Source organism: Eumetopias jubatus, unplaced genomic scaffold (assembly GCF_037043125.1).
Source record: "Eumetopias jubatus isolate StellerSeaLion01/CBP00866 unplaced genomic scaffold, mEumJub1_p1.0 scaffold_91, whole genome shotgun sequence".
Taxonomy (NCBI): domain Eukaryota; kingdom Metazoa; phylum Chordata; class Mammalia; order Carnivora; family Otariidae; genus Eumetopias; species Eumetopias jubatus.
Window position 1 is genome coordinate 623250 of NW_028274897.1, and position 13915 is coordinate 637164.

The following is a 13915-nucleotide window of genomic DNA, read 5'->3' on the forward strand; positions in this document are numbered from 1 at the left end:
CTGTGTTCCTTTCTGATCTTTGCTGCTTTTAGGCTCTCTCTTTGCTTAGAGGACCCCTTTCAATATTTCTTGGAGGGCTGGTTTCGTGTTTGCAAATTCCTTTAGTTTTTGTTTGTTCTGGAAGCTTTTTATCTCTCCTTCTATTTTCAATAACATCCTAGCTGGATATAGTATTCTTGGCTGCATATTTTTCTCGTTTAGTGCTCTGAAGATATCTTGCCAGTCCTTTCTGGCCTGCCAGGTCTCTGTGGATAGGTCTGTTGCCGATCTAATATTTTTACCATTGTAGGTTACATATCTCTTCTCCCGAGCTGCTTTCAAGATTTTCTCTTTGTCTCTGAGACTCATAAGTTTTACTATTAGATGTCGGGGTGTTGACCTATTTTTATTGATTTTGAGAGGGGTTCTCTGTGCCTCCTGGATTTTGATGCCTGTTTCCTTCCTCACATTAAGGAAGTTCTCTGCTATAATTTGCTCCAATATACCTTCTGCCCCTCTCTCTCTTTCTTCTTCTTCTGGGATCCCAATTATTCTAATGTTGTTTCGTCTTATCGAATCACTTATCTCTCGAATTCTGCCCTCGTGATCCTGTAGTTGTTTCTCCCTCTTTTTCTCAGCCTCTTTACTTTCCATCATTTGGTCTTCTATATCACTGATTCTCTCTTCTGCCTCATTTATCCTAGCATTTAGTGCCCCCATTTTTGATTGCACCTCATCAATAGCCTTTTTGATTTCGACTTGGTTAGATCTTAGTTCTTTTATTTCTCCAGAAAGGGTTTCTCTAATAACTTCCACGCTTTTTTCAAGCCCAGCTAGTATCTTTAAAGTCATGATTCTGAACTCTAGGTTCGACATCCTACTAATGTCCGTATTGAGTAGGTCCCTGGCTGACGGTACTACCTCTTGTTCTTTTTGCTGAGGTGATTTTTTTCGTCTTGTCATTTTGTCCAGAGGAGAATAGATGAATGAGAGAACAAAATGCTAACAGGTTTACAACGTCCCCAGCAAATATACTGTATACAAATCCGAAAAGACCTGAAACCAGGAGAAAAGAGAGGGAAAGAAAGAAAAAAGAAAGAGAAAAGAAAAAAAAAAGAAAAAAGATAAAAACAAAAACAGAACAATACAAAAAAAGCAGAATGTGATCAAATATGATCAGGCTAGTGCATAGATCAGTGCCACACACTAGATTTTGGGCGTATTTTGGTCTGTTAGAAAAAAGTGCCTCCGAAAATTTTAAAGGAAGAAAGACATATATGTACAAAATAAGGGTTGATACAATGAAGGCATAGAAGATGACTGTAAAGATGAAAATTATAAAAGATTTTATAAAAGGACTTGATAAGATAAGAAGTTGTTTGAAAAAAGAAAGAAGATTTAAAAAAAAAAAAGGAAAAAGGGAGAGAATGTGATCAGGCAGGAGACTAGAACAGAGCCATACACTAGTGATTTAGGGTATATTTTTATCTGTTAGAAGAAACTGTATCTCAAAATTTTAAAGAGAGAACAACTTATATATATATGCCAAAAATAAGGGTAACTACTATGAAGGGATAAAATATGACTCTAAAAATGAAAAAAAAAAATAAAAAATGTTTTTTTTTTTAAAAAGAGATTGATAAGATGTTGGTTGAAAAAGGGAAAAAGAAAAAGAAAAAAAAACAGTTAACAAAAATTAACTTTGATGAAATAATGAATCATGGTAAAAAAAAGCCATGAATTCTATGTGCAGTATTCCCCTAGCGCTGGAGTTCTCCAGTTCTCCTTGATCGGTAAACTTGGTCTTGGCTTGCTGGCTGTTCGTGCTGATCTTCTGGGGGAGGGGCCTGTTGCTGTGGTTTCCAAATGTCTTTGCCGAGGCTGAATTGCCCCGCCCTTGTCGGTCCGGGCTAAGCAAAGCTGCTCGGGTTTGATCTCAGGAGCTTTTGTTCCCTGCAAGCTCTCCGTACAGACTTGGAGTACCAGGGCAAAAATGGTGGCCTCCCAATCTCCACCCAGAGGAGCTGAGAACTCGGGGCCCCGCTCCTCAGTGCGCCCCCAGAGAAAAGCAGTCACTCCCTTGTCCCTGGTCTCCGGCCGCACTCCGTGCTCACCCAGGCTGTGACCGAGCGTTTGTATCTGTGGCACCCGACCCTGTGTGGAGTCTCCAAACCCAGCAGATCCCTGCGGTGTGTTCCCATGTTGCTCCTCCCCGGGAAGGAAGGGGAGTCTCCCCGGATCTGCCACTTGTTGGGTCCCTGCTGCAGGAGCAGTGGCCCGACTGGGCCGCGGATCACAGTTTATGGCAACCCCGAGCTGAGAGCCCGCGCCTCAGCTCCATCTCTACAGCTGGCTTCCCCGCTCCGATACCTGGGAGCTCTGGTGCACTCAGGCTCCCCCGGTCTTTCTGTGACCCCAAGGGTCCTGAGACCCCACTGTCCCGCAAGGGTTCCACCCCCGCTTAGCCACTGGAGTGACGTCCCTCAGCGGAGCCGACTTCTAAAAGGTCCGATTTTGTGCTCCGCGGCTCTATCAGTTGCCAGAAGTGGCTGGCAGAGGCCCCCTTCCCCGCCGTCTGTCCTCCCAAATATCGCCTCGGATTCACTTCTCCGCACGTCCTACCTTCCAGAAAGTGGTCGCTTCTCTGTTCAGATAGTTGTTGCTACTCTCCTCTTTGATCTCCTGTTGAGTTTGTAGGTGTTCAGAATGGTTTGATCCCTATTCAGCTGAATTCCTGAGACCAGACGAAATCTAGGTCTCCTACTCCTCCGCCATCTTGCTCCGCCCCTCTGTTTCAGTCATTTTCTAAGTGGATGGTGTTTTTTTTTTTTTTACTCTTGAGTCTTGAGAGTTCTTTATATAGTTTCTCTCATAATGTTTATTATCTTTTCATTGTCTTAATGGGATTTGTAGGATAAAAGTTTTTTATTTGGATAAAGTCCAATATATCCATTTTTTTATGGATTGTGTATTTGGTGTCAAGTCTAAAACTCATTACCTAACCCTAGATCCTGAACATTTTATCTTAAATGTTTATAGTTTTCTAAAAGTTTTAGCTTTGTACTTAACATCTAAATTCATGATCCATATGGCATTAATCTTAATAATAAATGTGAGTTGTGGGTCAAGTTAAATTTTGTGCTTGTGGCTGTCCAATTGCTCCAGCAGCATTTGTTAAATTATGATATCCATTAAAAGTTTTTTGCTCCTTTATCAAAAATCAGCTGGGTGTGTGTGAGTCAGTTTTGGGATTCCTTTTTATACTCCATTAATCTGTGTATCTGTTCCATCACCAATATCATGCTTGAAATCTGGTAGACCAATTCCTCCCACTCTTTTCTTGTTTTCTAAAGTTGCTTAGTTCCTTTGCTTTCCATTTAAATTTTAGAATAAGCTTGTCTATAAATACAAAAACTTTTTGTTGGAATTTTGATAAGATCTTATTAAATCTGTATATCAATCTGGGGAGAAGTGACATCTTTACTGTGTTATATATTCTGATCCATGAACACAACTGATTTATTTAGAATTCCACTTATTAAGAACTTTTTTGTTTCATCAGTGTTGAGTACTTTTCATCACACATGTCCTGTACATGTTTTGTTAAATTTACACCTAAGTATTTCTTTTTTGAGTAAATGTAAATGGTATTGTAGTCTTAATTTTGGTGTCCATATGGTTATTCTAGTGCATAGAAAATAATTGATTTTTGTATGTTTATTTTGTAACTTGCAACCTTGAACTCATGTATTAGTTTAAAAAAAGTTTTGTGAATTCCTTTGGATTTTCTACATAGACAGTCATGTCACCTGCAAATAAAAGCAGTTTCATTTCTTCTTTTATTATCTGTATGCCTATTATTCCCTATTTATGCTTTACTGCACTGGGTAGAACCTCTAGCACAGTGCTAAATCAGGGTGGTGAGAATGGGCATTCTTGTTCCCAGTTTTAGGAGGAAAGTATGCAGTCTTTCATCAAAAATATAATCTTAGCTGTAGAGATTTTTTAGATGTTCTATATAAAGGTGAGGAAGTTTAGCTCTATAACCTTTTTTTCAGTTTTCTCATGAATGATTACTGAGTTTTGTCAAAATTTTTTCTGCATAATTTGATATGATTATTAATGGTTTTTCTACTTCAGCCTAAAATATGGTGAATAACACTGGTTGAGTTTTAAATATTGAACCAGCCTTGAATCCCTGGAATAGACCCCATTTGACCATAGTTGTAATTCTTTTTATATATTGATGAATTTTATTTGCTAGTATTTTGTGAAGGGGTGTTACATTATATTTGTGAAAGATATTGGTCTGTAATTTTCCTTTTTCTTGTTACTGTCTTTTATGATTTTTCTATCAGGGTAATACTAAGTTGATAAAATGAATTCAGAAATGTTCCCTCCTCCTGTATTTTCTGAAAGATATTGTGTATAATTAGTGTTGACTCTTCCTTAAATATTTTGTAGAATTTTCCAGTGAAAACATCTAGACCCAATCGCTTCTTGGCCTTTTGGCTAAGATCAAGTGAAAACATCTAGACCTAGAGATTTCTTTTGGGAGGAATTTTTAATTTATGAGTTAAATTTCCTTAAAAATTATAATTATTCAAATTACCTATATCATATTGGAAGAACTGTTGTAGTTTGTGTGTTTTGAGGAAGGGTTCTATTTCATCTAAAATGTCAAATTATATGTGTAGAGTTGTTCACAGTATTCCTTTATTACCCTTTTGATGTCTACAGGATCTGTAGTGATTTCCCCTATGTCATTTCTAATATTGGTAATTTATGTTTTATTTTTGTTTCCCATTCTCTTTCTCACTGTGCTTTGAGTATTTTCTAATCAACCTGTCTTCCAGTTTCCTGTCTACTCTTCATTTGTGTCCAACCTACTATTTATTAATTGTAGTTGATTTTTTTAACTCTAAAATCAATATTTGATATTTCCTATGGACTTCAGTTCTCTCATAAATATTCTGTCTCTAATGTCTAGTTTATATGTGGATGTATTTCTATTATCTGTGCTTTTTTTTGTTCTGTTTTTTGGTATACCTAGTAATTTTTTAATTGAATGCCAGATATTGTGCATGAAAATTACATAGACTCTACTTGAGATTATCTTCTCCAGAGGAGGCTTAATTTAATTTCTGAAAGGCAGTGAGATTAAGAGAAGATCTAAATCCAATCAGGGATTTAAGTGATTTAAGACTGGGTTGAAATTTTTATAAGAACTGATCTATACCTTCCTGTTACTCTTAGGGTATAGCCCTTCAGGAGCCCCACTGAAAGCTTGAGGATTTACCAATGCATTCCATAACTTATAAATCTAAAATGCCTTAAAGGGAAAAGGGGTATGGAATGTTTGGTTCAATTCAGTGCATTTCCATCCTTCTAGGGGCTTATCCCACAAATGTTGGTTGCTTTTTTAGATATCTAATACCTTCAAAGAGGTGATTTCTTATTTATTTAATCCAGTTTTTTTTTATTTTCACAGAGGAAGGTTTTTTTCTGCTTTAAGCAATAAAATATGTAAGTGGAAATATTTATGGATCTCTTTAAGATAGATTAGGGGTAGCTCAGTGGCTCAGTCGGTTAAGCATCTGCCTTTGGCTGAGGTCATGATCCCAGGGTCCTGGGCAAGGAGACTGCTTCTCCCTCTCCTCCCCATTCATGCTTTCTCTTGCTATCTCTTTCTCTCTCTCTCAAATAAATAATTAAAATCTTTAAAAACAAAAGAAAGATAAGAAAATCTATACTATGTTGCCTTTGTTTTCTCAGTGAAGTACGAATCTATGTCACAGACTCTGAAGTGAGAGAGCTTGGAATTGAATGATAGAATAGAGTGCTTAAAGAGAATGACAAATGTTTGAAATAATCATTATAAGAAACTTGAAAGGGATGAGAACCAAGTAAAATTATTTGTTCCTTTTCCCAATATATGTTGTAGATGATTTCTTTTGTGGATAAACTGACCAAAGCTATTTCCTCATCCTAGGTGACCTACTGAAATACTTAATGGAAAATGAAGATTGTATTCACTTATGCATTGTTGCCTTTTCTATTGAGGTGAAGACAAATAGAATAATTCTTACTGGTCTTTTCAATGATCAAGCCTATCATTCACCATCTCTGACCCTGGCAATATTAGACAACATTCTTCTCAGGACAATTGCTGGCTCTAATGCTTCCATAACAGTCTTCAATAAACCTCAGCCACACTCTAAGTATAAAAAACAAAGTGGAACGTATGTTATTCTTTTAATTAAAATTTGATTTTTTTTATTTTTTAATTAACATATGTATTATTTGTTTCAGGGGTACTGGTCTGTGATTCAGTCTTACACAATTCACAGCACTCACCATAGTACCTACCGTCCCCAATGTCCATCCCATCCTCACCCCATCCCTCCCGCCCCCCTCCCCTCCAGCAACCCTCAGTTTGTTTCCTGAATTTAAGAGTCTCTTATGATTTTTCTCCCTCTCTGGTTTCTTCTTGTTCCATTTTTCCCTCCCTTCCCCTATGATCCTCTGTCTTCTTTCTCAAACTCCTCATATCAGTGAGATCATATGATACTTGTCTTTCTCTGGCTGAATTATTTCGCTTAGCATAATACCCTCTAGTTCCATCCACGTTGTTGCAAATGGCAAGATTTCTTTTTTTGATGGCTACATAATATTCCATTGTATATATATACCACATCTTCTTTATCCATTCATCTGTTGATGGATATCTAGCTTTCCATAGTTTGGCTATTGTGGACACTGCTGCTATAAACATTGGGGTGCATGTGCCCCTTTGGATCACTACATTTGTATCTTTGAGATAAATGTCAAGTAGTGCAATTGCTGGATCATAAGGTACCTCTGTTTTCAACTTTTTGAGGAACCTCCATACTGTTTTCCAGAGTGGCTGCATCAGCTTACATTCCCACCAACAGTGTAGGAGGGTTCTCATCCTCGCCAACATCTGTCGTTTCCTGACTTTTTATAAAATTTGACATTTTTTAAAGATTTATTTGAGAGAGAGAGAGAGCAAGAACAGAAGCAAGGGGGAGGGTCAGGGGAGAGGGAGAAGCAGACTCCCTGCCTCAGGGCTAGATCCCAGGACCCCAGGATCATGACCTGAGCAGATGCTTAACCCAACTGAACCACCTAGGTACCCCTAAAATTTTATATTTTAAATGCATCTCTCCTATCCTATATGATTATATTTACATGATTAAAAATAGCTATTGATAGAAATTTATGTTTTCTGCTGTATTGATTTCCTGATATATCTACTTTTGTTACTTCTTCTGTAGATTATCGGATGGATTCCAGGTGGCCTTATATATACATTTTGGCATGGCTTTTTTAATCAGTGGCTTTTGTCTCCTGACGGTGACTGAACGAGTCACTAAAGCAAAGCACATCCAATTTCTGAGTGGAGTTTTTGTCCCTGTGTACTGGCTTTCTGCTCTACTGTGGGATTTCATCATCTTCTTCATTACCTGCTGCTTACTACTCGTAAGTGTTAGATACAGTTTGTTGAGGGCTCATTTTCCTTCTGTATCCCCTGGAAAACTCCTATTTTCTTATTATGCAACTCAAAATATAACTGTACTTGGAAATAGGGCCTTGAAAGAGGTGGTTAAGTTAAAATGAGGTAGTTAGGGTAGGCCCGAATCCATTCTGACTGGTATGCCTTTTAAGAAGAGGATATTTGAACGTACAAAAAGATACAAGGAGTATGCATACACATGGTAAAGACCATGCAAGGACACAGCCAAAAGGTAGACATTTGCAAGCCAAGGAGAGAGACCTTAGAAAAACCAACCCTAAGAGAAGATGGTGGCAGGGTAGGAGGATGCTAGGCTCATCTCCTCCCAAGAACACAACTAGATAACTACCAAATAATTCTAAATACTCCAGAAATCAACCTGAAGACTGACAGAACAAACTCCACAACTAAAGGGAGAGAAGTGGTTTAGGGCAGAAACAGACCACTAATGCAGTGGAGGGGAGGGAGTTGTGGTCACAGAGAAGGGTGAGAGAGTAGAGGATAAGGGAATGCACAAGGGGAGCATTTCCCCAAAGCCACTGCTGGGAAAATGAGAGGGTATGATTTTTTGAGTTCCTACAACCATTAGGGCCTAAAGCCTGGAGTTTTAAAGGTCAGCAGGTTTGGCTAAGATAGAGCTGTGGAGGTACTATGCTGCTCCTGGAAAGAAGACGGGCAAACAATCCAGAGGCAGACAGCATGGAAACCGTGATCTGAAAAACACTTGGGACACACAGGGAGCAGATTATTTGTTCTTCTCAGAGTGCTTCCCTGAAAGGCAGCATTCACAGAGACACCTCTCTGGGAGACAAACGAGCTGGCTGCTATTATTTCACCCCCCTGCCCCTCATCAAAAATACACAACCACCTTCAGGAAGCAGTGCAGCACCTACACAGGGTGCCTAACTTGCTTACAATAAGTCCCACACCCCTGTGCTGTGGTGGGACTGCCTTTCTCAGTCAAGCATGTCTCAGTCCCAGGGCAGTGGGCCCTTTGCCCAGAAGACTAGCAAAAACCCCTGACCACACTACATCTCCCAACCAAAGAATTCTGCTGGGCTTCAGTTCTAGTGGAAGTAATATCAGGTTGCATTTAATAAGCAGACTAAAGCACACCTAGTTAAAAATATCCACATTCTGGCCAAGGACCAAATACTACCCACTGCAGACAAGGAGAGCTTCTGCAGACAACTGGCCTGAAGGATAGAGCCAGCAAAATACAATAGCAGAACACACACAGCACACACCAGAGACATTGAAGTACCAGGTTCTGGACACTACATGACTTCTTCTTCATAAAACCATTTACTCTCTGGAGCAGGATACATAACTGGCTTTTCTAACACAAAGAAAAAGGCAATGACTTAGACAAAAGGCCAAGATGGAGGAATTCATCCCAAATGAAAGAACAAGATAAGAGATCACAGTCAGATATCTAAGTGAAACAGATATAAGTAACATGCCTGATGGAGGATTTAAAGCAACAATCAACTTGGTTAGATTTTAGTTCTTTTATTTCTCCAGAAAGGGATTCTTTAGTGTCTTCTATGATTTTTTTCAAACCCAGCTAATAGCTTTATAAATCATTATTCTGAACTCTAGTTCCAACATCTTACTAATGTCCATACTGATTAGGTCCCTGACAGTCAGTATTGCCTCTCGTTCTCTCTTTTGAGGTGAGTTTTTCCATCTTGTCATTCTGTCCATAGTAATAGATGAAGGAGAGAGCAAAATACTAAAATGGCAACAACAATCCCAAAGAAATATACACTAAACAAATCAGAAGAGATCTGAAACCGGGGGGGGAGGGTGTGAGAGAGAGAGAATATAATCAGACGGTGAGCGAATAGAGCAATACACTATCTCCTGAGTGTATTTTGGTCAGTTTGTTAGAGGAAACTACATCTCAAAATTGTAAAGAAAGAAAAACTTACATATGTACAAAAATAAAATTAAATGCAATGAAAGGATAGAATGTAACTGTGAAGATGAAAATTAAAAAAGACTTTAACAAAACAAAACAAAAAAAAGAGAATATGATCAGGTGGGTGAACAAAACAGAGCCATACACTAGATTTTGGGTGTATTTTGGTCTGGTAGAAGAAATTGTATCCCAAAATTTTAAAGAAAGAAAAACTTAGGTATATACAAAAATAACATTAAATATAATGAAGGGATAGAATGTGACTATAAAAATGAAAATTAAAAAAAGATTTTAAAAAGAGTTGATAAAATAAGTTGATTGAAAAAGGAAAGAAGAAAATTTTTAAAAAACTAAAATGAAAAAAAGTTGAAAGACTAAAGAATCATGGGAAAAAAGACATGAGTTCTGTGAGTTCTGTATTCCCCTACTGCTGGAGTTTTGCAGTTCCCTTTGATGGGTGAACTTGGTCTTGGCTGGATGTGTTTGCTGATCTTCTGCGGGGAGGGGCCTATTGCATTGATTCTCAAATGTTTTTGCATCAGGCGGAATTGCACCACCCTTGCCAGGGGACCAGGCTAAGTAATCTACTCCGGTTTGCTCTATGTGGCTTTTGTTTTCTGAAGGCTTTCCGCACAGCTTTAGAGGATGAGAATGAAAATGGTGGCCTCCAAATCTCTGGCCTTGTGGAAATTCACAGTGCCTGGATAGATAAAACCTGACTTAGATATGCCTACCTGGATGAGACTAATTTGAAAAGCAAAGGAGGAGTGCCCAGAACACTGGGCCTCCTCTGAAGTTTCTTGGCTGAACTCGGCCAGATTCTTACTGCAGCTCAATTAGTCTCATCTTGGAGCAGGGGCCCAACTGTGCCACAGATCATGGTTTATGGCAACCCCAAGCTGAGAGCCCACTCCTGGGCTCACTTGTTGCAGCCGGCTTCCCTGATCCAATATCTGGGAGCTCTGCCCCTAATCAAAAGACACAGGGTATCAGATTGGATAAAAAAGCAAGACCCATCAATATGCTGTCTGCAAGAGACTCATTTTAGACCCAAAGACACCTCCAGATTTAAAGTGAGGGAATGGAAAACCATTTATCATATTAATGGACATCATAAGAAAGCTGGGATGGCAATCCTTCTATCAGACAAATTAGATCTTAAAACGAAGACTGTAATAAGAGATGAGAAGGACACTATATCATAATTAAATGGTCAACCAAACAAGTAGATCTAAAAATTGTAAATATCTATGCCCCTAACATGGGAGCAGCCAATTATATAAACCATTAGTAATAAAATCAAAGAAACACAACGATAATAATACAATAACAGTAGGGGACTTTAACACCCCCCTCACTGCAATGGACAGATCATCTAAAGAGAAGATCAACAAGGAAATAAAGACTTTAAATGACACACTGGACCAGATGGACTTCACAGATATATTCAGAACATTCCATCCCAAAGCAACAGATTACACATTCTTCTCTAGTGCACATGGAACATTCTCCAGAATAGATCAGATCCTGGGTCACAAATCAGGTCTCAACTGGTACCAAAAGACTGGGATCATCCCCTCCATATTTTCAGATGACAATGCTTTCAAACTGGAACTCAATCACAAGAGGAAAGTTGGAAAGAACTCAAATAGTTGGAGGCTAAAGAGCATCCTACTAAAGAATGAATGGGTCAACCAGGAAATTAAAGAAGAATTTTAAAAAATTCATGGAGACAAATGAAAATGAAAACACAACTGTTCAAAACCTTTGGGATACAGCAAAAGTGGTCCTAAGAGGGAAGTATATACCACTACAAGCCATTCTGAAGAAAGAAGAAAGGTCTCAAATACACAACCTAACCCTACACCCAAAGGAGCCGGAGAAAGAACAACGAATAAAGCCTAAACCCAGCAGGAGAAGAGAAATAATAAAGATTAGAGAAGAAATCAATGAAATAGAAACCTAAAGAGCAGTAGAACAGATCAACGAAACCAGGACCGGGTTCTTTGAAAGAATTAATAAGATCGATAAGCCAGACTTATCAAAAAGAAAAGAGAAAGGACCAAATAAATAAAATCATGAATGAAAAAGGAGAGGTCACAACCAAAACCAAAGAAATACAAACAATTATGAGAACATATTATGAGCAACTATATGCCAACAAATGAGACAATCTGGAAGAAATGGATGCATTCCTAGAGACATATAAACTACCAAAACTGAACCAGGAAGAAATAGAAAACCTGAACAGACCCATAACCAGCTAGAAAGTTGAAGCAGTAATCAAAAATCTCCCAACAAACAAGAGGTCAGGGCCAGATGGCTTCCCAGGGGAATTCTACAAAACAGTTAAAGAAGAATTAATCAAAGCTCTTCTGAAGCTGTTTCAAAAAAATAGAAATGGAAGGAAATCTTCCAAACTCTTTTTCTGAAGCCAGCATTACCTTGATCCCAAAACCAAATAAAGACCAGACCAAAAAAGGAGAATTACAGAGCAATATCCCTGATGAACATGGATACCAAAATTCTCACCAAGATACTAGCCAATAGGATCCAACACTGCATTAAGAGGATTATTCACTACGACCAAGTGGTATTTATTACTGGGCTTCCAGGGTGGTTGAATATCGGCAAATCAGTTAACGTGATAAATAAAAGGAAGGACAAGAACCATATGATGCAGAAAAATCATTTGACAAAGTACCACATCCTTTTTTTTTATTGTTATGTTAATCACCATATATTACATCATTAGTTTTTGGTGCAGTGTTCCATGATTCATTGTTTGTTCATAACACGCAGTGCTCCATGCAGAACGTGCCCTCCTCAATACCCATCACCAGGCTAACCCATCCCCCTACCCCCTCCCCTCTAGAACCCTCAGTTTGTTTTTCAGAGTCCATCATCTCTCATGGTTCGTCTGCCCCTCTGACATACTCCCCTATTCTTCCTCTCCTGTTATCTTCTTCTTCTTCTTTTTTCTTAAAATATGTTGCGTTATTTGTTTCAGAAGTACAGGACTGTGATTCAACAGTCTTGCACAATTCACAGCGCTCACCATAGCACATACCCTCCCCAATGTCTATCACCCAGCCACCCCATCCCTCCCACCCCCAACCACTCCAGTAACACTCAGTTTGTTTCCTGAGATTAAGAATTCCTCATATCAGTGAGGTCATGTGATACATGTCTTTCTCTGATTGACTTATTTCACTCAGCATAACACCCTCCAATTCCATCCACGTCGTTGCAAATGGCAAGATCTCTTTCCTTTTGATGGCTGCATAATATTCCATTGTGTATATATACCACCTCTTCTTTATCCATTCATCTGTCGATGGGCATCTTGGCTCTTTCCACAGTTTGGCTATGGTGGACATTGCCGCTATAAACACTGGAGTACACGTACCCCTTCGGGTCCCTACATTTGTGTCTTTGTGGTAAATACCCAGTAGTGCAATTGCTGGATCGAACGGTAGCTCTAATTTCAACTGTTTGAGGAACCTCCATACTGTTTTCCAGAGGGGTTGCACCAGCTTGCATTCCCACCAACAGTGTAGGAGGGTTCCCCTTTCTCCACATCCCCGCCAACATCTGTCGTTCCCTGACTTGTTAATTTTAGCCATTCTAACGTGTGTGAGGTGGTATCTCATTGAGGTTTTGATTTGGATTTCCCTGATGCCGAGCGATGTTGAGCACTTTTTCATGTGCCTGTTGGCCATTTGGATGTCTTCTTTGGAGAAATGTCTGTTCATGTCTTCTGCCCATTTCTTGATTGGATTATTTGTTCTTTGGGTGTTGAGTTGGATAAGTTCTTTATAGATTTTGGATACTAGCCCTTTATCTGATATGTCATTTGCAAATATTTTCTCCCATTCTGTCGGTTGTCTTTTGGTTTTGTGGACTGTTTCTTTTGCTGTGCAAAAGCTTTTTATCTTGATGAAATCCCAATAGTTCATTTTTGCCCTGGCTTCCCATGCTTTTGGCAATGTTTCTAGGAAGAAGTTGCTGCAGCTAAGGTCGAAAAGGTTGCTACCTGTGTTCTCCTTTAGGATTTGGATGGACTCCTGTCTCACGTTTAGGTCTTTCAACCATTTGGAGTCTATTTTTGTGTGTGGTGTAAGGAAATGGTCCAGTTTCATTCTTCTGCATGTGGCTGTCCAATTTTCGCAACACCATTTGTTGAAGAGACTGTCTTTTTTCCATTGGACATTCTTTCCTGCTTTGTCAAAGATAAGTTGACCATAGAGTTGAGGGTCCATTTCTGGGCTCTCGATTCTGTTCCATTGATCTATGTGTCTGTTTTTGTGCCAGTACCATACTGTCTTGATGATGACAGCTTTGTAATAGAGCTGGAAGTGGGGAATTGTGATGCCGCCAGCTTTGCTTTTCTTTTTCAGTATTCCTCTGGCTATTCGGGGTCTCTTCTGGTTCCATACAAATTTTAGGATTATTTGTTCCATTTCTTTGAAAAA

The 13915-nt window shown here is 38.9% G+C and overlaps 1 protein-coding gene across 1 annotated transcript in view; it reads left to right on the forward strand.

Annotated features, from left to right (window-relative positions):
• LOC148161696 (phospholipid-transporting ATPase ABCA3-like) overlaps positions 1–13915 on the forward strand; it is a 172160-nt gene that overhangs the window by 82974 nt on the left and 75271 nt on the right. The window contains exons 20-21 of the mRNA XM_088020630.1: positions 5972–6225; positions 7297–7482. Of these exons, the coding sequence (XP_087876756.1) occupies positions 5972–6225; positions 7297–7482 (440 nt within the window). The remainder of the gene's footprint in view (positions 1–5971; positions 6226–7296; positions 7483–13915) is intronic.